Raw genomic sequence first — 24,121 nt, 5'->3', positions numbered from 1 at the left:
CAAGAGTGTGAAAAGCTGTCATCAAGGCAAAGGGTGGCTATAGAAAATAGTAAACATAAAGAAAAACCCTTGAATGAGTAGGTGTGTCCAAACTTTTAACTGGTGCTGTACATGTAGATATTGTTAAAGTGACTATGCATAGATAATAAACAGAGAGTAGCAGCAGCGTAAAAGAGGGAATGGGGACAATGCAAGTAGTCCGGGTAGCCATTTGATTAGCTATTTAGGAGTCTTATGGCTTGGGGATAGAAGCTGTTAAGAAGCCTTTTGGACCTAGACTTGGCGCTCCAGTACCGCTTTCCTTGTGGTAGCAGAGAGAACAGTCTATGACTAGGGTGGCTGGAGTCTTTGACAATTTTTAGGGCCTTCCTCTGACACCGCCTGGTATAGAGGTCCTGGATGGCAGGAAGCTTGGCCCCAGTGATGTACTGGGCCGTATGCACTACCCTCTGTAGTGCCTTGCGGTCGGAGGCCGAGCAGTTGCCATACCAGGCAGTGATGCAACCAGTCAGCATGACCTCGAAGGTGCAGCTGTAGAACTTTTTGAGGATCTGAGGACCCATGCCAAATCTTTTCAGTCTCCTGAGGGGGAATAGGCTTTGTCGTGCCCTCTTCACAACTGTCTTGGTGTGTTTGGACCATGATAGTTTGTTGGTGATGTGGACACCAAGGAACTTGAAAATCTCAACCTGCTCCACTACAGCCCGTCAATGAGAAAGAGGGCGTGCTCGGTCCTTGTTTTCCTGTAGTCCACAATCATCACCTTTGTCTTGATCATGTTGAGGGAGAGGTTGTTATCCTGGCACCACATGACCAGGTCTCATCGTTGTTGGTGATCAGGCCTACCACCGTTGTGTCGTCTGCAAACTTAATGATGGTGTTGGAGTCGTTCCTGGCCATGCAGTCATGGCTGAACAGGGAGTACAGGAGGGGACTGAGCATGCACCCCTGAGTGGCCCCCGTGTTGAGGATCAGCGTGGCAGATGTGTTGTTACCTGCTCTTACCACCTGGGGGCAGCCCGTCAGGAAGTCCAGGATCCAGTTGCAGAGGGAGGTGTTTAGTCCCAGGGTCCTTAACTTAGTGATGAGCTTTGAGGGCACTATGGTGTTGAACGCTGAGCTGTAGTCAATGAATAGCATTCTCACGTGGGTGTTCCTTTTGTCCAGGTGGGAAAGGGCAGTGTGGAGTGCAATAGAGATTGCATCATCTGTGGATCTGTTGGGGCGGTATGTAAATTGGAGTGGGTCTAGGGTTTCTGGGGTAATAGGGTTGATGTGAGCCTTGACCAGCCTTTCAAAGCACTTCATGGCTACAGACGTGAGTGCTACGGGTCTGTAGTCATTTAGGCAGGTTTCCTTAGTGTTCTTGGGCACAGGGACTATGGTGGTCTGCTTGAAACATGTTGGTATTACAGACTCAGTCAGGGACAGGTTGAAAATGTCAGTGAAAACACTTGCCAGTTGGTCAGCGCATGCTCAGACTACACATCCTAGTAATGTTCAGTCTCTGGTTAACAAGCTCGACGAACTACTGGCAAGGATTTCTTTCCAGAGAGACATCAAGGCCTGTAACATACTCTGTTTCACGGAAACATGGCTCTCTTGGGATATTCTGTCGGAATCGGTCCAGCCAGATGGGTTCTCAGTTCATCGCACAGACAGGAATAAATATCTCTCCGGGAAGCAGAAGGGCGGAGGTGTGTGTTTCATGATTAATGACTCATGGTGTAATTGTAGTAACATAGAGGAACTCGAGTCCTTATGTTCACCCGACCTAGAATATCTCACAATCAAATGCCGACCGTATTATCTCCCAAGAGAATTTTCTTCGGTTATAGTCACGGCCGTGTATATCCCCCCTCAAGCCGATACCACGACGGCCCTCAAAGAACTTCACTGGATCTTATGCAAACTGGAAACCACATTTCCTGAGGCTGCATTTATTGTTGCCGGGGATTTTAACAAAGCAAATTTGAGGACTAGGCTGCCGAAGTTCTATCAACATATCGACTGTTGCACTCGCGCTGCCAAAACCCTCGACCATTGCTATTCAAACTTCTGGGATGGTTATAAGGCCCTCCCCCACCCTCCTTTCGGCAAATCTGACCACGACTCCATTTTGCTTCTCCCTTCCTATAGGCAGAAACTCAAACAGGAAGTACCCGTGCTAAGGACTATTCAACGCTGGTCTGACCAATCGGAATCCACGCTTCAAGATTGTTTTGATCACGCGAACTGGGATATGTTCCGGGTAGCCACTGCCTGTTCACCCCGCTATCATCCAGAAGGCGAGGTCAGTACAGGTGCATCAAAGCTGGGACCGAGAGAATGAAAAACAGCTTCTATCTCAAGGCCAACAGACTGTTAAATAGCCACCACTAGCACATTAGTGGCTGCTGCTGGCTATTGAAATCACTGGCCACTTTAAGAAATGGAACAGTAGTCACTTTAATAATGTTCACATCTTGGACTACTCATCTCATATGTATATACTGCATTCTATTCTATAACATTCTACTGTATCTTAGTCCATGCCGCTATGTCATTGCTTGTCCATATATGTATATATTCTTAAATCCCATTCCTTACTAGTTTTGTGTGTATTGGGTATATGTTGTGAAATTTTTAGATATGACTTGTTAGATATTACTGCACTGTCGGAGCTAGAAGCACAAGCATTTCGCTACACCTGCTATAACATCTGCTAAACACGTGTATGTGAAAAATAACATTTGATTTTATTTGGTAATCCAAATGTTGACCTGTTTTAAGGTCTTACTCACATCCGCTACGGAGAGTGTGAATATACAGCTTGACCTACTTGTTGTGTGTATGTATTAACATGTATGTGTAATTGATAGATGCACACACACACACACACACACACATACACACACTAGTAAGAATTGTATCTGAGAACATATTCATTACACTTTTGTTATTGTTATTATAACTTTTTACCCTCTTTTTCTCCCCAATTTCATTACTGCAACTCCCCAACGGGATCGGGAGGCGAAACATGACCCGCCAAACCGCGCTTCTTAACACTCGCCCGCTTAACCCGGAAGCCAGCCGCACCAACGTGTCTGAGGAAACATCGTTCACCTGACGCCTGAGGTCAGCCTGCAGGCGCCCGGCCCACCACAAGGAGTTGCTAGAGCACAATGAGCCAAGTAAAGCCCCCTCGGCCAAACCCTCCCCTAACCCTGACGACACTGGTCCAATTGTGCGCCGCCCTATGGGACTCCTGATCACGGCCGGTTGTGATACAGCCCGGGATCGAACCTGGGTCTGTAGTGACGCCTCTAGCACTGGGATGCAGTGCCTTAGACTGCTGGGCCACTCGGGAGGCCCTACAAATTGACTAATTTAAATATAAACGGACGCAAACTGGAGGTGAGATTTAATTTCTCCCAGGTAATAAAAATATATATTGCATAGAACGTTTTAGCAAAAGTCAACCATCAAGAGATCCATTAAAACATTTAACTGGTCTTTGGATTAATTGGGAGTTTACCACTACATTAAATACAATTATTTCAATTTGTGATATGCATTTCTGTTCATTTCACAAATTGACTAATTCAAAAAGAAACTGACGAAAACTGGAGGTAAGATGTGTATTCTCCATGGTAATAAAATATTAGGCCGACTCAACACAAATTTCATTTTAAATACTCTCCCAAATGACGAAGAAGGAAGCTGTTGAAGGGGGAAATATACCCTGGCAAAATAGTAACACCTCATACGACAGTGACACGCAAGACATGTCAGGCTGCATTAGGGCTGATGGTGGTCAGAGGAGGTAAGGAGACTCATCTTAGACAGCTCTAATGTGGCTCCAAGTGCTCTGCTTAGTGTTAGTGTCTGGAATCATTCTGATCAATACACTTTGAGGAACCACATGCATGCTTTACCCTTTACCTTTTAAATACTGAAACCATCTTGTACAAAGAAGTATTTTGATGACTTTAGATGATTGATGATCTTAAAAAATGTTCTTTTAAGTTCTATTTCAAGTTAAGCCTGAAAGCTGTGAACATTTGCAGAATCTGTGCACATTTGGGGAATATTGTGAGAGATAATATAACTACTGGGAATCCATCAACAATACCCTTTGTATTTCTTAGTTCTACAATAAATATTTGTAATGGTGTGTTTCATATACGGAGAAAGAATGTGTTTGTTTCCAACACAGAAAGAACACAAGAAGACCACAATGAACTAGGGTTAAAGAGAAAATAATATGACTGGCTGGATATGGAATCCAAAATCTCTTTAGAATAATCAAATTGAAAAAAATATAGTGACCACAGAGACAGGGATTCTGGGGTCTGCCTGAAAGTGACGGTCTTCACACAACCACAAGTAAACAAATATGGACCGGATCAGCTTCTCTCAAAAATCCCCCCGACCACCCTAACCATACAGGAAAAAATATAATAAATGTTCCACTCTTAATTTAAAACTATAGTCCAGCCATGGTACTATCTGTAATTGTCCTGACTGAATGCGCCATATTAAAGCTACAATTTGGATTGGATCAATGCCATCAGAAGTCACACTAATTTGACTAATTTGATTCAAATAGTGACAAAGGAAACCATTTTCTCCACAAGATAATGAATAATCTTGTGACAGGCTCTAAAAATCAGCTTACATTTTCCTGTGTTCTGTCAGAGTCAAGTCATTATTCCTACAGAAAGCCTGTTCTGTTTCGATGTCTGATGTATTTAAGTTCTGACTCGCTCAATAATCTATACATCTCAGCCTCTTAATCGACTGTTTCCTCTGCTCTGTGTGTCAACACTGTAATAGTGATGTCAGTTCAAACAGAGTTATTTTCCTGCTGAGACAACATAGTAGACAAAATAATGCTTATACTCCTGATATGCCCTCAGGTGTCAATGTGACATAACTACATTGGTGCCTGGTTAACAGAGCAGGCAGTGAACCAACAGAGATTAACTTAACTGTGCAGGGAGCCACATATGTCATTTATCCAATACCAATGTGACAGGACCATTTTCATGTCAATAAAAAAAAGGGTAGGCTGGTACATCAGGTTTACATAACTTTTATCTGAGAAAAAGTACATTTAAAAATCAATTTCAAAACTCACCACCAGGCTTGTGTTTGTTCCTGATGGCTACCTCACACTTGCGTTTAGCTTTGAACAACAGGCCGATCTGTTCTTCTTTGGTGAGCACATCATCTGCCTCTACCTGCATAAAAAGGACAATGACACTGAGTTAGTGGACTGAGGAGCAATCATTCTTCCATAAACACAATGGAAAAGTTTGTAACAACATCAGATAGCAGAGCAGGAATGCATTGTTGTGAAACCACATTTAATTTCCCATATCAATAAGCATTTTAATACGAGGTTGACAGCATCATTTTATGCGAGGTTGACACCGCCACCCCCCCACACACACACACAGATACAGACACACACACCCTACCCTCATACTGTATCCAAACAACAAGCCTAGCCAACAGCAGTAGGTGGTAGACTGTAGCATGTGTGATGTGTACATAGATGCAATACAATCCGATTATCAAAACCCCATCACTCTCATTGTCCCAGTCTAATGGTTTGCTAAAACACAAAAAAGCAATTTCTTTCACAGTACAATTAAGATGAACCAAATAAGAGGCATTTGGCCAACTGTAAGTCACGGTGGTTTGGGTAAACGTAAAGTCGGTTACATATTTTTATTCCTGTCTTAACTGCCCATGAAGTCAAGGGGTTATAAAAGACCTTGCGGTTTCTGTTTCTTGTCTAAACAGTATCAGTTTCGCTCTTTGTTTATAGTCCCAGCTGGTACGCCTGTGATTTTAGTCACTCTGTGGCTGGTGTATCATTAAGCACTAATCAGTTATGACCAAACGTTTTCCTCTTACACCTCGCAACATTTGCTCAGCTTTCAAACACAGTGCTGGAGAGAGAGCCATAATATCCCAGGTGTGGTTTTCCATTCAAGGAAATGTTTTCCCTTCTAACCCAAGCTGTGTCCCTGCACAGACCTGTACCTTAGAGACTATCTGCACTTGAGATTATTGCACTGACTACCCATACATCCAACCCTTACACACAAACTTTTCAATTATACTGTATACTATTTATTCTACCGCGTGACCAATTCAATACTCATTTTGTATTTGTAAAAAAATATAGTCAAAGTACATCAATTATTTTTTGAATACAGTCCATTATTACTTCATACTACCTCTTCTATTACTTGTTATTTTTGACTTTATTATTTTATTGTTATAAATAGCTAGGTTTCCATCCAATTGGCGACATATTTTCATGCGAATACTCTAGAATCTGCATAAAGAAAATATGCACATTTTCCCACCAGTGGTGTATCTACACCAAATGGACTTTTTGCTAATAAAAATCAGTGCATGATGACATAGTGCACACAAAATTACATTTTTCGCATACGTTTTCATGTACTGAATAAAAATCTAGTTCAATACGTTTCCATCGCATTTTCAACTCTACTGTTAGTTTTGTCACAAAAACTGTTGCATTAAATAGCAAATGTGCCTACTCTGGTCTTGGCACGTGCGCTCTAGCTAACAGCTCGCAGATACAGTGCGGGTAAGAGCGAGAATACTTTTATTTGTCAAATCGCTGTCATGCATTGATCATCATTTCACCAGAATAAGACCCTCAATATTGTTTGGAAGGAGCATCAAGATCACAGTGCACTTTCACCACCCTGTAATGTTCATCATAACTTATTTCATCTGTAGCCTATTAAACTGCATGGTTTCCCGAGTCGTACTGGGAGGACCACACACCATATTGCGTTACTCCAAGTTTACTTCGATATTACGGTTATTATATCAATATTTGCGCATAAATGCGTTTCCACTGCCATTTCTCGCATAATTAATTTTACAGACACAAAAAGATCCCACCATGTCGAACGAACAAATGATCTGTCAGCATTTATATAATTGTACCGAAACTTCCTGTTTCCATCACAGCTGTCGTAAAAATGTTTTATACGGTATGACTTTACTAAAAACTGTGCATGAAAACGTGGCAGTTGATATTGATCAATGTACTGCATTGTTGCGGGAGTTAGCAGAAGCACTTCGCTGCACCTTTCACACCTGCTGTAAACTGTGTATGTGACGAATAATTTGATTTAATAGGTCCCTTTGGCTGGACGCTGAGCGCTGGAATCAGTACGCATCGGCAACAAATATTGTTCTATTGACAAGTAACATCTTCGGCATTCGTGACAAGAAATGTTATATGCTTGCTTCCCAACAGGCATCTTTCCAACTGTTTGAAAACTCACGGTTGAAAATCCTGTACACTTAAACGAGTGGCACATACAGTGGGGGAAAAAAGTATTTAGTCAGCCACCAATTGTGCAAGTTCTTGCACTTAAAAAGATGAGAGAGGCCTGTAATTTTCATCATAGGTACACGTCAACTATGACAGACAAAATTAGGAAAAAAAATCCAGAAAATCACATTGTAGGATTTTTTATGAATTTATTTGCAAATTACATTGGAAAATAAGTATTTGGTCAATAACAAAAGTTTCTCAATACTTTGTTATATACCCTTTGTTGGCAATGACACAGGTCAAACGTTTTCTGTAAGTCTTCACAAGGTTTTCACACACTGTTGCTGGTATTTTGGCCCATTCCTCCATGCAGATCTCCTCTAGAGCAGTGACGTTTTGGGGCTGTCGCTGGGCAACACAGACTTTCAACTCCCTCCAAAGATTTTCTATGGGGTTGAGATCTGGAGACTGGCTAGGCCACTTCAGGACCTTGAAATGCTTCTTACGAAGCCACTCCTTCGTTGCCCGGGCGGTGTGTTTGGGATCATTGTCATGCTGAAAGACCCAGCTACGTTTCATCTTCAATGCCCTTGCTGATGGAAGGAGGTTTTCACTCAAAATCTCACGATACATGGCCCCATTCATTCTTTCCTTTACACGGATCAGTCGTCCTGGTCCCTTTGCAGAAAAACAGCCCCAAAGCATGATGTTTCCACACCCATGCTTCACAGTAGGTATGGTGTTCTTTGGATGCAACTCAGCATTCTTTTTCCTCCAAACACGACGAGTTGAGTTTTTACCAAAAAGTTATATTTTGGTTTCATCTGACCATATGACATTCTCCCAATCCTCTTCTGGATCATACAAATGCACTCTAGCAAACTTCAGACGGGCCTAGACATGTACTGGCTTAAGCAGGGGGACACGTCTGGCACTGCAGGATTTAAGTCCCTGGCGGCGTAGTGTGTTACTGATGGTAGGCTTTGTTACTTTGGTCCCAGCTCTCTGCAGGTCATTCACTAGGTCCCCCCGTGTGGTTCTGGGATTTTTGCTCACCGTTCTTGTGATCATTTTGACCCCACGGGGTGAGATCTTGCGTGGAGCCCCAGATCGAGGGAGATTATCAGTGGTCTTGTATGTCTTCCATTGCCTAATAATTGCTCCCACAGTTGATTTCTTCAAACCAAGCTGCTTACCTATTGCAGATTCAGTCTCCCCAGCCTGGTGCAGGTCTACAATTTTGTTTCTGGTGTCCTTTGACAGCTCTTTGGTCTTGGCCATAGTGGAGTTTGGAGTGTGACTGTTTGAGGTTGTGGACAGGTGTCTTTTATACTGATAACAAGTTCAAACAGGTGCCATTAATACAGGTAACGAGTGGAGGACAGAGGAGCCTCTTAAAGAAGAAGTTACAGGTCTGTGAGAGCCAGAAATCTTGCTTGTTTGTAGGTGACCAAATACTTATTTTCCACCATAATTTGCAAATAAATTCATAAAAAATCCTACAATGTGATTTTCTGGATTTTTTTTCTCAATTTGTCTGTCATAGTTGATGTGTACCTATGATGAAAATTACAGGCCTCTCTCATCTTTTTAAGTGGGAGAACTTGCACAATTGGTGGCTGACTAAATACTTTTTTCCCCCACTGTAACACAACTACATTTCTTATCATTGTATTTAAAAATTAAAAATAAACACGTTTTTTTTTTAACTGTAAGTGCAGGAAGAACAGTCTAACTGAGCCAAAGTGTCATGCTAATGTCAAAAGGTTTTAAAAAGGTTGAACCTAGAATCTAGATCAGATTGTCTCTCTAACCTCGTTTCCATTGACAGTCTTTATGCGAGTCATACACATTTTTTTATGCGAGTCATAGAATTGTATATATGCCAACAGATAATTTGTTCGTTCGACATGGTGGGATCTTTTTGTGTCAGTAAAATGAATTATGCTAGAAATAGCAGTGGAAATGCCTTTATGCACAAATATTGATATAATAACATTCATATCAAAGTCAACTTGGAGTCATGCGATGATATGGTGTGTGGTCCTCCCACTATGACTCGGGAAACCATGTAGTTTATTAGGCTACAGATTAAATAAATTATGATGAACTTCACAGGGTGGTGAAAATGCAAGGTGATCTTGATGCTAAATATCGATGGTCTTATTCTGGTGACATGATGATCAATGCTTGACTGCCGTTTAACAAAAAAAAGTATTCTCGCTGTTATCCAAACAAATCTCATCATGTAGACTAACCTACCCGCACAACCTACCTGCATTGTAGCTGAGAATTGTTGGCTAGAGTGCACGTGCCAAGACCAGAGTAGGCCCATATGCTATTTAACGCAACAGTTTTTGTGACAAAACACATTGAATTTTAGATTTGTATTCGGTACATGAAAACGTAAGCGAAAAAGTACATTTTGTGTGCACTACATCATCACTTGCTGATTTTTATCCGCAACAAGTCAGTTTGGTGGAAACACACCACTGGTGGGGAAATTTGCATATTTTCTTTATGCGGATTTTAGAATATTTGCATGAAAATCTGTCGCCAATTGGATTGAAACCTAGCTACTGTGACTAAAGAAGTGATCCAACTTTAATTGCTCAGCCATGTCAGAATCTCAGCATGTGGTACTGTATGTCAGCATTTGTTTTACACAGATATTGATTTAAACCCCATTAAAGCAGACACTGGCATGCTCCAATGTGCCACCAAATTGACCCAAAAGAGACATTTGACTTAATGTAGGCCTACTCCCAGGAGAAAGTGAGCTTGAGTCTTAGTTTTTTAAATTAATAATAGGTATCAGAGTACAGTCTATAATGCCTACTCTGGTTGTCTGTATATCTAAACACCATATTGTGCATGACTTCAATCTACCTTATATCATTAGGGAAATAAGATAGGTGAGTTTTGTCTCTAAAGCAATGCGTTTCAGGTGATATAATATTAAATGGCAAATACCAGGCCCCCAGCCACACACAGGGTTCCACTGCAGCATTTGAAACCATAATGCTCGATCCATCAATATTTTCACTAGTTTTAGGCTTGAAATAAGGATATCCATTTTAAGAGCTGAATGGGTTTATAGAGGAAAGAAGACATTTATGGCCTAGGACGGTAAACAACCACAGATGGAACAACATTTCACCACACAGCGACAAGGATAGATACAACCTGTTTACTGTACTGGCTATGCCAATATAGAATATTCCACAGGTCTATTCCAGAGAAGCAAAGATCATTTTCACATCTAAATCGCTGCTGACTTATGTTACTTTATGCAGGGGTAATGCCAGTGACAGGCCAGAAAAACAACAAAACTGAGCTTGCTGACGTCAGCCCTTGAAAAGACAGGTGTCTTCATCATCTTCTTTCCAAATCTAAAGATGGCATATTTAGAAAATAATTAAGTTTGACATTAAGTAGCCATCTGAGGTCTTTAAAGAAACTATGCACAAGTAAGTTGAAGAATAAAGATCTTAGACATAACTGTATAGAGACCATGTTTTACTATGCAATTTTATTCTGCAGGTAATGTTTTACTTGAGTTTTCATGCAATGTGTTCCTGGAAGAACAAGTCTGCCCCTGAACTACAAATGACAGTTTGATAAATACCTTCAAGCTGGAAATTGATGGGGATTTGTCACCTTTAAAAGGTTGTCTCTATATAATGGATTAATAAAGCTATTTTCTACTGTGAACCTTGATCTTTCTGGTATGGCTTAGTTTTGTGACCCTGTTGCATGGAAGAGTAATGGGGGTTACATTTGGGGCTGTGTGTTAAGACAGAAATAGGTCAAAGAGAATGAGAGGCCCCCAGGTATCACGGAATTGCCCTCAGACTTCAGACAATATTTTACTAGAAGACAATGCAGCTGGCACACGTCTTGGTAAAGAAGAGATAATGCCTCCTTATGTCAAGATATCATGATTTCAGATTAGAGCCATCCTTTAGAGGAGGATCATGGGTAATAAGTCTGTGCCTTATGATAGTTTTCAAAAACTATGTTCATTCTCTGCTGGCCAGGCCCCAAACCACTAAAGCAAACATAACTCTTAAACGGAGAAGCTTTGCACATTCTTATTTATCTGAATTGCAAAAAAAAATACAGTATTATTTTTGTTAAATATTTGTTGACAGCATGCCAAAAAGAAAATGAGGAAAGTACACACCATATAAATATGAGTTTTCATCATTGGTCGTCTAAATACAAACACTACTTGAATGAACAGAGTCCAGGCCAATTAATGAAATTAAATCTCTTTAAAGGAAATGTGCAGACCAATATTGAGTTTGCTGCATATAGACTGAAGGGACAAGACCATTGAAACGGTCAGTGTTGTACCACTATGGCTATTGCCTGTTCATGAATATACAGTACAATTGGATCCACACTTGCTTTATTAAGTTTATAGACTTAATAAAACCTGCACCCATTTACTGCTCACTCAAAGTTGTCGTCAATGCTGTGAGTAACACGAGATAATAGATTTGGTTTCTATAGAAATACTGCAAAAAGTAAAGATTTATTATTTTTGTTTTGTTTCAAATGCACATATACAGTGCATTCGGAAAGTATTTAGATCCCTTGACTTTTTCCACAATTTGATACGTTACAGCCTTATTCTGAAATGGATTAAATAGTTTTTTCTCTCATCAATCTACACACAATACCCCATAATGACAAAGCAAAAACAGGTTTGTAGAAATATTACATTTACATAGGTATTCAGACCCTTTGCTATGAGACTCGAAATTGAGCTCAGCTGCATCCTGTTTCCATTGATCATCTTTAAGATGCTTCTACACTTGATTAGAGTCCACCTGTGGTAAATTCAATTGAATGGACATCTTTTGGAAAGGCACACACCTTTCTATATAAGCTCCCACAGTTGGCAGTGCATGTCAGAGCAAAAACCAAGCCATGAGGTCGAAGGAATTGTCAGTAGAGCTCCGGGAGGATTGTGTCGAGGCACAGATCTGGGGAAGGGTACCAAAAAATGTCTGCAGCATTGAAGGTCCCCAAGAACAAAGTGGCCTCCATCATTCTTAAAAGGAATAAGTTTTGAACCACCAAGACTCTTCCTAGAGCTGGCCGCCCAGCCAAACTGAGCAATCGGGGGAGAAGGGCCTTGGTCAGGGAGGTAACCAAGAACCCGATGGTCACTCTGACAGAGCTCCAGAGTTCCTCTGTGGAGATGGGAGAACCTTCCAGAATGACAACCATCTCTGCAGAACTCCACCAAATCAGGCCTTTATGGTAGAGTGGCCAGACGGAAGCCACTCCTCAGTAAAAGGCACATGACAGCCAGCTTGGTTTGCCAAAAGGCACCTAAAGGACTCTCAGACCATGAGAAACAAGATTCTCTGGTCTGATGAAACCAAGATGGATGTTTTTGAGCGGCAGGAACTGGGAGACTAGTCAGGATTGAGGGAAAGATGAACGGAGCAAAGTACAGAGAGTTCCTTGATGAAAACCTGCTCCAGAGCGCGCAGGAACTCAGACTGGGGTGAAGGTTCACCTTCCAACAGGACAACGACCCTAAGCACACAGCCAAGACAACGCAGGAGTGGCTTCGGGACAAGTCTCTGAATGTCCTTGAGTGGCCCAGCATAGAGCCCAGACTTGAACCCGATCGAAGATCTCTGGAGAGACCTGAAAATAGCTGTGCAGCGATGCTCCCGATGCAACCTGACAGAGCTTGAGAGGATCTGCAGAGATGAATGGGAGAAACTCCCCAAATATAGGTGTGCCAAGCATGTAGCATCATACCCAAGAAGACTCAAGGCTGTAATTGCTGCCAAAGGTGCTTCAACAAAGTACTGAGTAAAGGGTCTGAATACTTATGTAAATGTGATTTCAGTTATTTATTTTTAATACATTTGCTAAAAATTCCTGTTTTTTCTTAGTCATTATAGGGTATTGTGTGTAGATTGATAAAAAAAGAAGAAGAAACCCGCACACTACTCTTGATAGTATCACTGTTCTTTAACCTCTACGGGATCGGTGTCCCGTATATGGGACGGTTGAGCTAACGTGCACTAATGTGATTAGCATGACTATTGTAAGAAACAGCAGACTTTCCAGGACATAGACATGTCTTATATGGGCAGAAAGCTTAAATTCATGTTAATCTAACTGCACTGTCCAATTTACAGTAGCTATTACAGTGAATAACTACCATGCTATTGTTTGAGGAGAGTGCACAACCACAAAAAACGTATCACAGCAACTGATTTGATACATTCACCTCTGAAGGTAAATAATGTACTTACATTCAGTAATCTTGCTCTGATTTGTCATCCTGAGGGTCCCAGAGATAAAATGTAGCATAGTTTTGTTTGATAAAATCAATTTTTGTATTATATGTTCTCTATAGTTATGTACTTGAAAATGTATCAGTTTACCAATTCGGCACATTTGGGCAGACTTGATACAAAAATGTCCAGTATTGCAATGCTTCACTGGATCAATCTGAAACTTTGCAAACACACACTGCTGCCATCAAGTGGCCAAAATATAAATTGCGCCTAAACTGCAATATTATATTGTGGGCTTTCTCTTGCATTTTAAAGATAACAGAACAAAAAAATAAACAAGAAAACGCATGTTTTTTTGTTTGTATTATCTTTTACCAGATCTAATGTGTTATATTCTACTACATTAATTTCACATTTCTACAAACTTCAAAGTGTTTCCTTTCAAATGGCATCAAGAATATGCATTTCCTTGCTTCAGGTATTGAGCTACAGGCAGTTAGTCATTTTAGGCGAACATTTAAAAAAAGGGTCCGATCCTTAATAAGCTTTACGTATCGGCCTTAAGGCCTTCGTCAGAGCTTTTGTGAGTTTTTTTAATTAGCACACTTATGTAGACATAGCCACCTGAATTTAAGAATCCACCACTTATTGTATATAGGAGAGGTCGCAATTTAAGCGACAAATTGGTCCATGCCAACTGCCAGCCAGAAAATAAAATCATCCAGGCTCTTTTACCCCCTGTTCCGAATGGTAAATATAAATGCAGAGGTTGCGCACAGTGCAACAATATGATGAAGTGTGAATATTTCTGCCATCCACATACAGGAAAACGGTTCCAAATAAATGACATTATTACATGCTCCACCACTCATGTTATCTACATGATTAAATGTCCATGTGGGCTTTGTTATGTAGGTAAAACCTCTCGTTCTCTCAAACAGAGAATTTGTGAACATAAAAGTTCAATCAAGACAAATGACAGGGATTACCCAGTCGCAGTACATTTTAATGACCTAAAACATGACATTACTACCTTTAGATTTTGTGGCATAGAGAAAGTTAAGATATCAGACAGGGGAGGTGATATAAATAATACTCTGAGCAAAAGATAATGTTTTTGGATTTTCACCCTCCAGACATTATTTCCTAAAGGTATTAATGATGAAATGCCTATGTATGTTATGTTGTAAATGTGAATATGATATAATGCCACCATTTCAGATTACTCTGACGTTTTTCTTGTGCTGTACCCAATGATTTATGAAAACTTGCTTAGTGGGTTGAAGTCCTCATTGTGGTTTTACAGACGTGTTTAATACGTTTTATGTACACACTGTATTAGAATGTTGCACATTGTTATATTTGGTAGCACTTACTTTTTTTCCCTCGACTCCAACCCCATTCGATGCATGGAATGGATGTTGGTGGGCCTATTTCAACATAAGGGTGCTAATTTAAAAAAACTCACAAAAGCTCTGACGCACCTGCAAAAAAGATAGCTCAGAGTTGCGAATGCCTTTTGAATTTTGAGTGTAGACTGATGAGGGGAAAAAAACAATTTCATCCATTTTAGAATAAGGTCTAACGTAATTTTTTGGGGGGAAAAAGTCAAAGTGTCTGTACTGTCCGAATGCACTGTATTTCATAGGAAATGGGTGAAATATGACAAGTGGGTGATGATGAGTGAAAAATATTGAGTTGAGCTCAGAGTGGAGACAGTGGGTTTCACTACATTACCCACAGTCTTGATTATAGACAGGCTTATACAATGGCAGAAAGCATTTTCTGAAATCGTCCCCTCGGTATATTTGTGACTCAAATGCTGAAAGTGGAATGTACTGTATGTGTTCCAAGATGATTAAATGAACATGTATACATTATATAAATAAAAATAACAGATAAGTAAGTCGTTACTGAAATCATGTTATTCCACAATTATAAAAGCAGGACATTCTGAACAATTATATGGATGGACATGCATTTAATACATTAACCTTAACCTGGGATGGTTAAGATTAAGAAAGGTGAACGTGAGAGATACAATTGCCTACTGCAGACAAATATGCCACAAGCTGTGTTTCAAATGTTCATGATGTGTATTTTGGGCCATTTGTGGGGGGAGGGGTGTTCAAACGTGAACACAGACAAAGTATCACTCAATACACAAAGCTAGGCCATTTTAGTCGGAAATATAAATGTAGGGAAATATAACATACAATGACCATAGGAACACTTTATATTAGTGTTAAATGCATGTATTGCTTGTAAGAATAATGCAGATTTTCATCTTAGTCATTTTAGCAGACGCCCTTATTCAGAGCAACTTACAGTTAGTGAGTGCATACATTTTCATACTGGCCCCCCGTGGGAAACGAACCCACAACCCTGGCGTTGCAAGCACCATACTCTACCAACTGAGCTACAGGGGATTTTCCTATGAAAGAAAATCTTCTCTCCTAAACCTTACTTGATGAATTGTTAAGAATAAAGGTCAATAGTGGCTTCCTCATTCTGAAGATGTAGAGTATGCATTGTGCTTTCTGCACAGCTATAGGTGTGAATAACCGACATCCCAATATACACAAGGGAACTTTTTTATATCTCACTGTTGCTTTTCATTTCATGGCAAATTACACTTGATGGATTTTCAAAAACTTAGGTCATTTCGGGATAAGTCCAGCCACCAAACCATTAAATCATTTTTAATGCTGGGGGAGAAAAAAGCAAACACTGTATATTATTGACACAAAAGTCCTATGTCCACTTTCAGACGTCCAACTCCAGTTTCTGTGATTTGTCTGTCAACACCAAACTCCTGATCAGTAGGCGTTTTGATTGAAAACGTGCTTCAGATCAATTTCCTGAATGCTTAAGTAGTCTAGTAATAATCCTCCTTCTGTTGGTTAGTAAATAACTGAGGATGGGATTCTTGGTTAAACGTAAAGTGAGACTATCCGTTCCAGATCACACTTCGTCACATAGATGATAAATAATATACAGATAATATTTACCCTGTTGCACCCGTAAAGCGCCTGAATTATGGGAATACAGGTATATGTTTGTTTTTTGTACTTGTTTTGGTCAATTGCCCTTCTTTACACCAGAGCCTAACATTTCCTTCCTTGTTGTTGGCTTATTTTCAAAATGCGATCCCAAGGGCTTTTTTGACTTTCCCTTTTGACACTTAAAAATAAATAAAAAAATAGGGGGATCTTGTAAATTATAGCTCCGCTGACTCTTGTTTTTAATGGCCTGTCCACTATCTGGAAAAAAACATGAATATGTTACTTTTGACATATTGCTCCACATGAATGTTTTAGCGTACGCGAGTTCCTGGATATTATAAACTCTATGAGTCAGTGCCACTCCTCTTCAACTGTGCAATTTGCATTTGATGATAAAAACCACATACCACAAGACTGGTTGTCCTTTGGAAATGCTCTGCAAACCACATTCTGACTTAAAGCAGCATTCAGCTCCTAATTATACCCTGGCCTGGCCAGATATGCCTGAAGAACAGCACATTTGTCCTTGATGGAAACATTGTGTGTGCTTTTGGGGAAGCAGCAGACCCTTACATATCATGGGACCATAGGACCAGAAGAGGTCTGTCTATGTGTGTTGTTCTCTCTAATTGGAAATTGAGCAATTATTTTACTTTTTTAAAGCTATATAAGTGCTTTGCCTTTAATACAGAGAGTATGCATGAGTTCTCTGTCTCGCTGTCACTAAAGCAATGCCAGCCAGGATGACAGCATTTTAATTTTCATAAAAAACTTTAAAAAACGACTAATGGTTATATAGGACATCAGACATTTCACAATATCCTAATGGACGTTTCAGAAATGAATCACATGAGGAGGGATGGATGGAGGGTGGGGGTGGCCAGCATGGCAATAGGTTATATTTACATTCATCTGGCGAATGCAGTATATGCAAAGTTTGTTGTTAAGGGAAGTGGTCCTTTTGACATACACATGCCAGATTATCTAGATTATGGATTAAATATGTATTTTTTAAATTCTCCTAAGAGGTTTCTATTTTGAGATGCTGCAACAGAACCAGTTCGTTTTAATCTTGATACTGTGATACCGCCTCTCATTTACTGCATAAAAACATCAAGGGTCAATCCATTATTTTCTAAATCTCTTTTTCAGAGCATACAGCTCTGAGTGTAACTTCTGATAGAAATTAGACACAGTATCCTGTCAACTCATAAGACAACCTTCAAATTATATTGTTCATACAGGTTAGTGTGTTTCCTATTCCAGGCAAATATTAATCTCGACTTGTTTGCTCATTTAGTTCTCGAGCGAGCGGAGGAAGGCTGTTTGGGGAAATGTCATGACAGCTGCATGTACAGTATATACATCTTTATGGGTCCGTGTATGTGCGGTCTATAACCAGAACTGACGGTATGAGAGAAGACTTGTTTCCTTACAGTATATACTGAATATACAAAATATAAAGAACACCTGCTCTTTCCATGACAGACTGACCAGGTGAATGCTATGATCCCTTATTGATGTCACTTGTAACAAAAAAAGAGTTGATGTCCGCGCCCCCACGGAAATCTAATTAGCATAATTCAATTCCTCTTTAAGCTAAAGATATCCGTTTTTTTTGCATTGGATGCGTCTCAATCCACCACATCCACCGATGTCGAACTTCCGCATCTGCGGTGAAAGGTAACAGAGATAGAGCGGTGTTTGTCAGACCATGAGACAGCTTGAAAATCGGTCTTCTCACACGATCGTCTGTAGTGTCCGAACACTTTGGCCTAAAAACTAACTATAACACCCACAGGCCTCACAAGACTCATTTGAAGGTGTGTATGAGACTGTTTACTGACAAAAATAAGGGGTTAAATACATGAAAATGTTTCCTGATCTTTCTTATATCTCTCAGATATAGGACAGACACTTCAGAACAAACTTCCTTTTGAATTTTTTGGGGACTATCTGTTGTTCCATGTAGTGAATCTATTATTCAATGCGTTTGTAAGGGCAAATAGCAGTAAGGCCCAAAAAATATATTTACACTAAATGACCAAAAGTATGTGGACACCAGCTCGTCGAACATCTCATTCCAAAATCATGGGCATTATTATGGAGTTGGTCACCCCTTTGCTAATATAACAGCCTCCACTCTTCTGGGAAGGCTTTCCACTAGATGTTGGAACATTGCTGCGGGGACTTGCTTCCATTCAGCCACAAGAGCATTAGTGAGGTCAGGCACTGATGTTGGGCGATTAGGCCTGGCTTGCAGTCGGCGTTCCAATTCATCCCAAAGGAGTTCGATGAGGTTGAAGTCAGGGCTCTGTGCAGGCCAGTCAAGTTCTTCCACACCGATCTCGACAAACCATTTCTGTATGGACCTCGCTATGTGCACGGGGGCATTGTCATGCTGAAACAGAAAAGGGCCTTCCCCAAACTATTGACAGAAAGTTGGAAGCACAGAATCGTCTAGAATATCATTGCATGCTGTAGAGTTAAGATTTCCTTTCACTGGAAGTAAGGGGCCTAGCCCAAACCATGAAAAACAGCCCCAGACCATTATTCCTCTTCCACCAAACATTACATTTGGCACTATGCATTGGGGCAGGTAGCTTTCTCCTGGCATCCGCCAAACCCAGATTCGTCCGTCGGACTGCCAGATGGTAAAGCGTGATTCATCACTCTAGAGAACGCGTTTTTACTGTTTAGAGTCCAATGGCGACGAGCTTTACACCTCTCCAGCCGACACTTGGCATTGCGTATGGTGATCTTAGGTTTGTGTGCGGCTGCTCGGCCATAGAAACCCATTTCATGAAGCTCCCGACAAATAGTTATTGTGCTGACGTTACTTCCACAGGCAGTTTGGAACTCGGTAGTGAGTGTTGCAACAAAGGACTGACGATTTTTACGCGCTTGTCACGCCCTGACTCTGGGGACTCGTATAAGTTGAGTCAGGGTGTGTATGTTCTATGTTGTGTATTTCTATGTTGGTGTTCTATTATGTGTATTTCTATGTTAGCCGGTGTGGTTCCCAATCGGAGGCAGCTGTAGCTCGTTGTCTCTGATTGGGGCCCATACTTAGGCAGCCTATTGGCACTAGTGGTTTGTGGGATCTTGTTCCGTGTAGGTATGTTATTTTTTTGTTCTACCTTGGACTTCACGTTTTGTTTGTTTATTGTTTTGGCGGTTGTTTATTCATTAAAATAAACATGTACGCATATCACGCTGCGCCTTGGTCTGACCCGTTCCTTAACGAACGTGACAGAAGATCCCACCAAACGAGGACCAAGCAGCGTGCCCAGGAGGAGCGAATAGCCATGTCCCAGGTGGGCAAATTGTGGTCATGGGAAGAGATATTCACGGGGAAAGGGCCATGGGCGAAGGTAGATACCCAGGCAGGAGAGGAGCAACGGCAACGCAGAGGATGCTGGTCGAGGAGGAAGCCCGAGAGACAGCCCCAATATTTTTTTGGGGGGGGGGCTAAAGGGGTGGTCGGGGAGCGAGAGAGAGGAGCCCCGACCACTGCACCCGGTCGGTTTTCAGATTGGGTCCCTACGACCATGGGAAGAGGAGTGGGAACAGTATTATACTGAGGAGTCGGAGGATGACGACGACGACGAGGTTCTGTTCCCTAACTCGTGGGGGCTCCCGGAGGAGTCCTCACAGGAAGAGGAGTGCCGACGACGGAGACCCGAGAGGCAACCCCAATAACATTTTTTTTGGGGGGGGCACACGGGGTGGATGACGAGGCTACAGGAGGCTAAAAGGGAGAAGGAAAGTGTAGAGGCACGGCGAGAGGAGCTGGTTAGGCAGCAGAAGCCAGTGGTGCGCGTTCCTGTCCCTCGCACCAAGCCAGTGGTGCGCGTCGCCAGCCCGGCCTGTTCCTGCCCCTCGCACCAAGCCAGTGGTGCGCGTCGCCAGTCCGGCCCGGCCTGTTCCTGCCCCTCGCACCAAGCCAGTGGTGCACGTTGCCAGCCCGGCCCGGCCTGTTCCTGCCCCTCGCGCCAAGCCAGTGGTGCGCGTCGCCAGCCTGGTCCGGCCTGTTCCTGTCCCTCGCACGAAGCCAGTGGTGCGCGTCGCCAGCCCGGCCCGGCCTGTTCCTGTCCCTCGCACCAAGCCAGTGGTGCACGTTGCCAGCCCGGCCCGGCCTGTTCCTGCCCCTCGCGCCAAGCCAGTGGTGCGCGTCGCCAGCCTGGTCCGGCCTGTTCCTGTCCCTCGCACGAAGCCAGTGGTGCGCGTCGCCAGCCCGGCCCGGCCTGTTCCTGTCCCTCGCACCAAGCCAGTGGTGCGCGTCGCCAGCCCGGCCCGGCCTGTTCCTGCCCCTCGCACCAAGCCAGTGGTGCGTGTGTCCAGTCCGGCACGGCCCGTGCCTGTTCCACCGGTGCCTCCGGTCAGCTGCTCCACTCCGGAGCCAGAGCAATCCACTTCACCGGGTTCCAGTCCAGCTCCGGTCAGCGGCTCCACTCCGGAGCCAGAGCAGTCCGCTCCACCGGTGCCAAGTCCAGCTTCGGTCAGCGGCTCCAGTCCGGAGCCTGTGCAGTCCGCTCCACCGGTGCCTGGTCCAGCTCCGGTCAGCGGCTCCAGTCCAGACCCAGACGTCAGCCCCTCTCCAGGTTCGGGGTCTCCCACACCAGGGTCCAGACAGGGCTTGGTACTTCGTGGGAGGAAGGAGAGGGGAAGCAGCGCGCCGAGGTCCAGACCAGACCAGGGGCGCAACAGGGAGGCGGAGAGTAAGTGGTCATCACGCCCTGAGCCGGATCCGCCTCCGAGGCGGAATGCCCACCCGGCCCCTACCCTGTTATGTTTATGTTGTGCGGTCGGAGTCCGCACCTTTGGGGGGGGGGGGGGGTACTGTCACGCCCTGACTCTGGGGACTTGTATATGTTGAGTCAGGGTGTGTATGTTCTATGTTGTGTCTTTCTATGTTGGTGTTCTATTATGTGTATTTCTATGTTGGCCGGTGTGGTTCCCAATCGGAGGTAGCTGTAGCTCGTTGTCTCTGATTGGGGCCCATACTTAGGCAGCCTATTGGCACTAGTGGGTTGTGGGATCTTGTTCCGTGTAGGTATGTTTGTGTTCTACCTTGGACTTCACGTTTTGTTTGTTTATTGTTTTGGCGGTTGTTTATTCATTAAAATAAACATGTACGCATATCACGCTGCGCCTTGGTCTGACCCGTTCCTTAACGAAAGTGACAGCGCTACGTACTTCAGCACTCGGCAGTCCCGTTCTGTGAGCTTGTGTGGCCTACCACTTCCTGGCTGAGCCATTGTTACTCCTAGACATTTCCACTTCACAATAACAGCACTTACAGTTGACCGGGGCAGCTCTAGCAGGGCAGAAATGTTACTTGTTGGAAAGGTGGCAACCTATGACGGTGCCACGTTGAAAGTCACTGAGCTCTTCAGTATGGGCCATTCTACTACCAATGTTTGTCTATGGAGATTGCATGGCGCTGTGCTAAATTTTATACACCTGTCAGCAACGGGTATGGCTGAAATAGCCGAATCCACTCATTTGAAGGGGTGTCCACATACAGTACTTTTGGCCATGTAGTGTATTTTTGATACTTCAAGGGGTCTTAAAATTCAAAATCAAATAGTAAAATTATCCTTGGTATGACCTTCTTAAAACAACTCTATATAGCTTAGTAGTGCTTAGACTGTTATGGGTTAAATCTACTTCAATTAGTGTAGATGAAGGGGAGGAGACAGGTTAAAGAAGGATTTTTAAGTCTTGAGACAATTGAGACATGGATTGGGTATGTGTGCCATTCAGAGGGTGAATGGGAAAGACAAAATATTTAAGTGCCATTGAACGGGGTATGATAGTAGGTGGCAGGCGCACCGGTTTGTGTCAAGAACTGCAATGCTGCTGGGTTTTTCACCCTCACCCTATATTTGGTATACTCGGTGTATATGGCTAATTAAGCAGCACAGAAACTAGTGATCAAACCTGAGTTAGTAAGTAGCCTATCTTTGGTAGAGTGCTCGCAGCTCGCCTTGCTCCCTACGACAGTCAAACAAACGGTGAGATTGAGATTTTTTTTCATGAAAGTAACGTAAAGTAATATAACGTGTTGCTTTCCACACAAAGTAATATTGTAAAGTCATGTGTTACTTTGTTTAAACGGAACAAGTAATATGTAATATATATAACAGGGGAAAGAGACTATTGTGGACCAAACTCAATGAATCGTTTGCACATAGCCATGACCTTATTGTGAAAAAGAACTAGGTGAGCCACAAAGCCTGACGCAACAATATTTACCACAGATGGACTGCAAGTGAGTTCTAATGGATTCATACATTTTTAAAGTTAGTTACGTAAAAAAATAAGAAAAATAACACATCAAGAGGGGAAGGAAGACTCCTGAAATGTCTGAAAGCTTTCCACAGGTACTGTTTTTTATGAACCTAATAAAAAATACCATAAATGAATGATGACAGTGAATGAAAGTCTAGTGCCAGGACAGGTGAGCTCAAAGGTTCACCACAATTCCCTTTAAAATATCCCAACCTGGTTCAAGTTTCATCATGACTTGTTTTCAACATTCACACGTCCAGCTTTGTCATAATTTGAGACCAATGTCTTTCACTTCCTTTTTCATTCCAGCAGATTTTCCATTATGCCAATCGCAGTCCACAATATGACCAATCAACATTCTGCTGCTAGCTATGTCTAATTCAACTTGTATGTGGGGCAACACATTATCATTCCAGGTTAGTCTCTTAGTTGTGATTGGTTTGTCTTCAACCCAATGGATTGAATGAGAGGGTTGCTGCTTTCACTGAAATTGCAACAGTTCACGTTTAAATGGACATACAGTAGTTTGTCGCACTTCTGCATCTCATGTACCTCTACCGCTCTGAAAGTGATTCTGAAAGGGTTGTCAGCATTGTTACTACAATAGAGGGTTGTCTTGCCAGATACTACAATAGAGAGGTGTCTCAGGCAGCACAGCAACACCTTTAGAAGACTAAATAGATGTGATACACTGGTATGTCATCCAGTGTCGACCCTTTAACCATATGAAAAGACCTCCAACGGCCATGGCAGCTGAGCGGTATCATACTGATTGCTCACGCTTGTCATTTTTAGAGGGGATTTTACACATTTCTAGGATGCCTGTTTTAAAAAGCTTGGTAACACTTTCCAGTGTTAAAGCAAACAATTATAATGCATTTTCTACATAGAGACATACTATAATAAGCCTCATAATTAGACATTATAAAGGCTCATAAATGCCTAGAACAAGTAATAACGTTCTGACCTCTCAGTGTTAAGTAAAGTGTTGTGTTCCCAAAAGTGTTCTATGTCTGTTCATTGGGCACTCAGTGCAATCAGTGTTTATAAAAGATTGTTCAGACACCATGTGTGGTCAGGTAGTATTAACCAGAGGAAGAACACTGTAGGACATTCTAAAATGTTAAGCTATTTTCCCCCTGAGAGCATTAGGTCATGCTCCAGAGAAGATTCCAGATGAATGAACAACTACCTACAGTACATTAAGGTTAATTTAATTCAAGCAT

The 24,121-nt window shown here is 42.3% G+C and overlaps 1 protein-coding gene across 1 annotated transcript in view; it reads right to left on the bottom strand.

Moving 5' to 3' along the window:
- Positions 1-24,121, bottom strand: part of LOC311146365 (parathyroid hormone/parathyroid hormone-related peptide receptor-like) — a gene marked incomplete at both ends in the record, with an annotated part of 95,401 nt that overhangs the window by 40,217 nt on the left and 31,063 nt on the right. Inside the window, one exon of the mRNA XM_084182851.1 lies at positions 5,123-5,225. Coding sequence (XP_084038977.1) covers positions 5,123-5,225 — 103 coding nt within the window. The remainder of the gene's footprint in view (positions 1-5,122; positions 5,226-24,121) is intronic.

This window comes from Coregonus lavaretus (assembly GCF_964263955.1).
Source record: "Coregonus lavaretus genome assembly, chromosome: 19".
Lineage (NCBI taxonomy): Eukaryota > Metazoa > Chordata > Actinopteri > Salmoniformes > Salmonidae > Coregonus > Coregonus lavaretus.
This window is presented reverse-complemented; position numbering and strand designations above follow the sequence as displayed.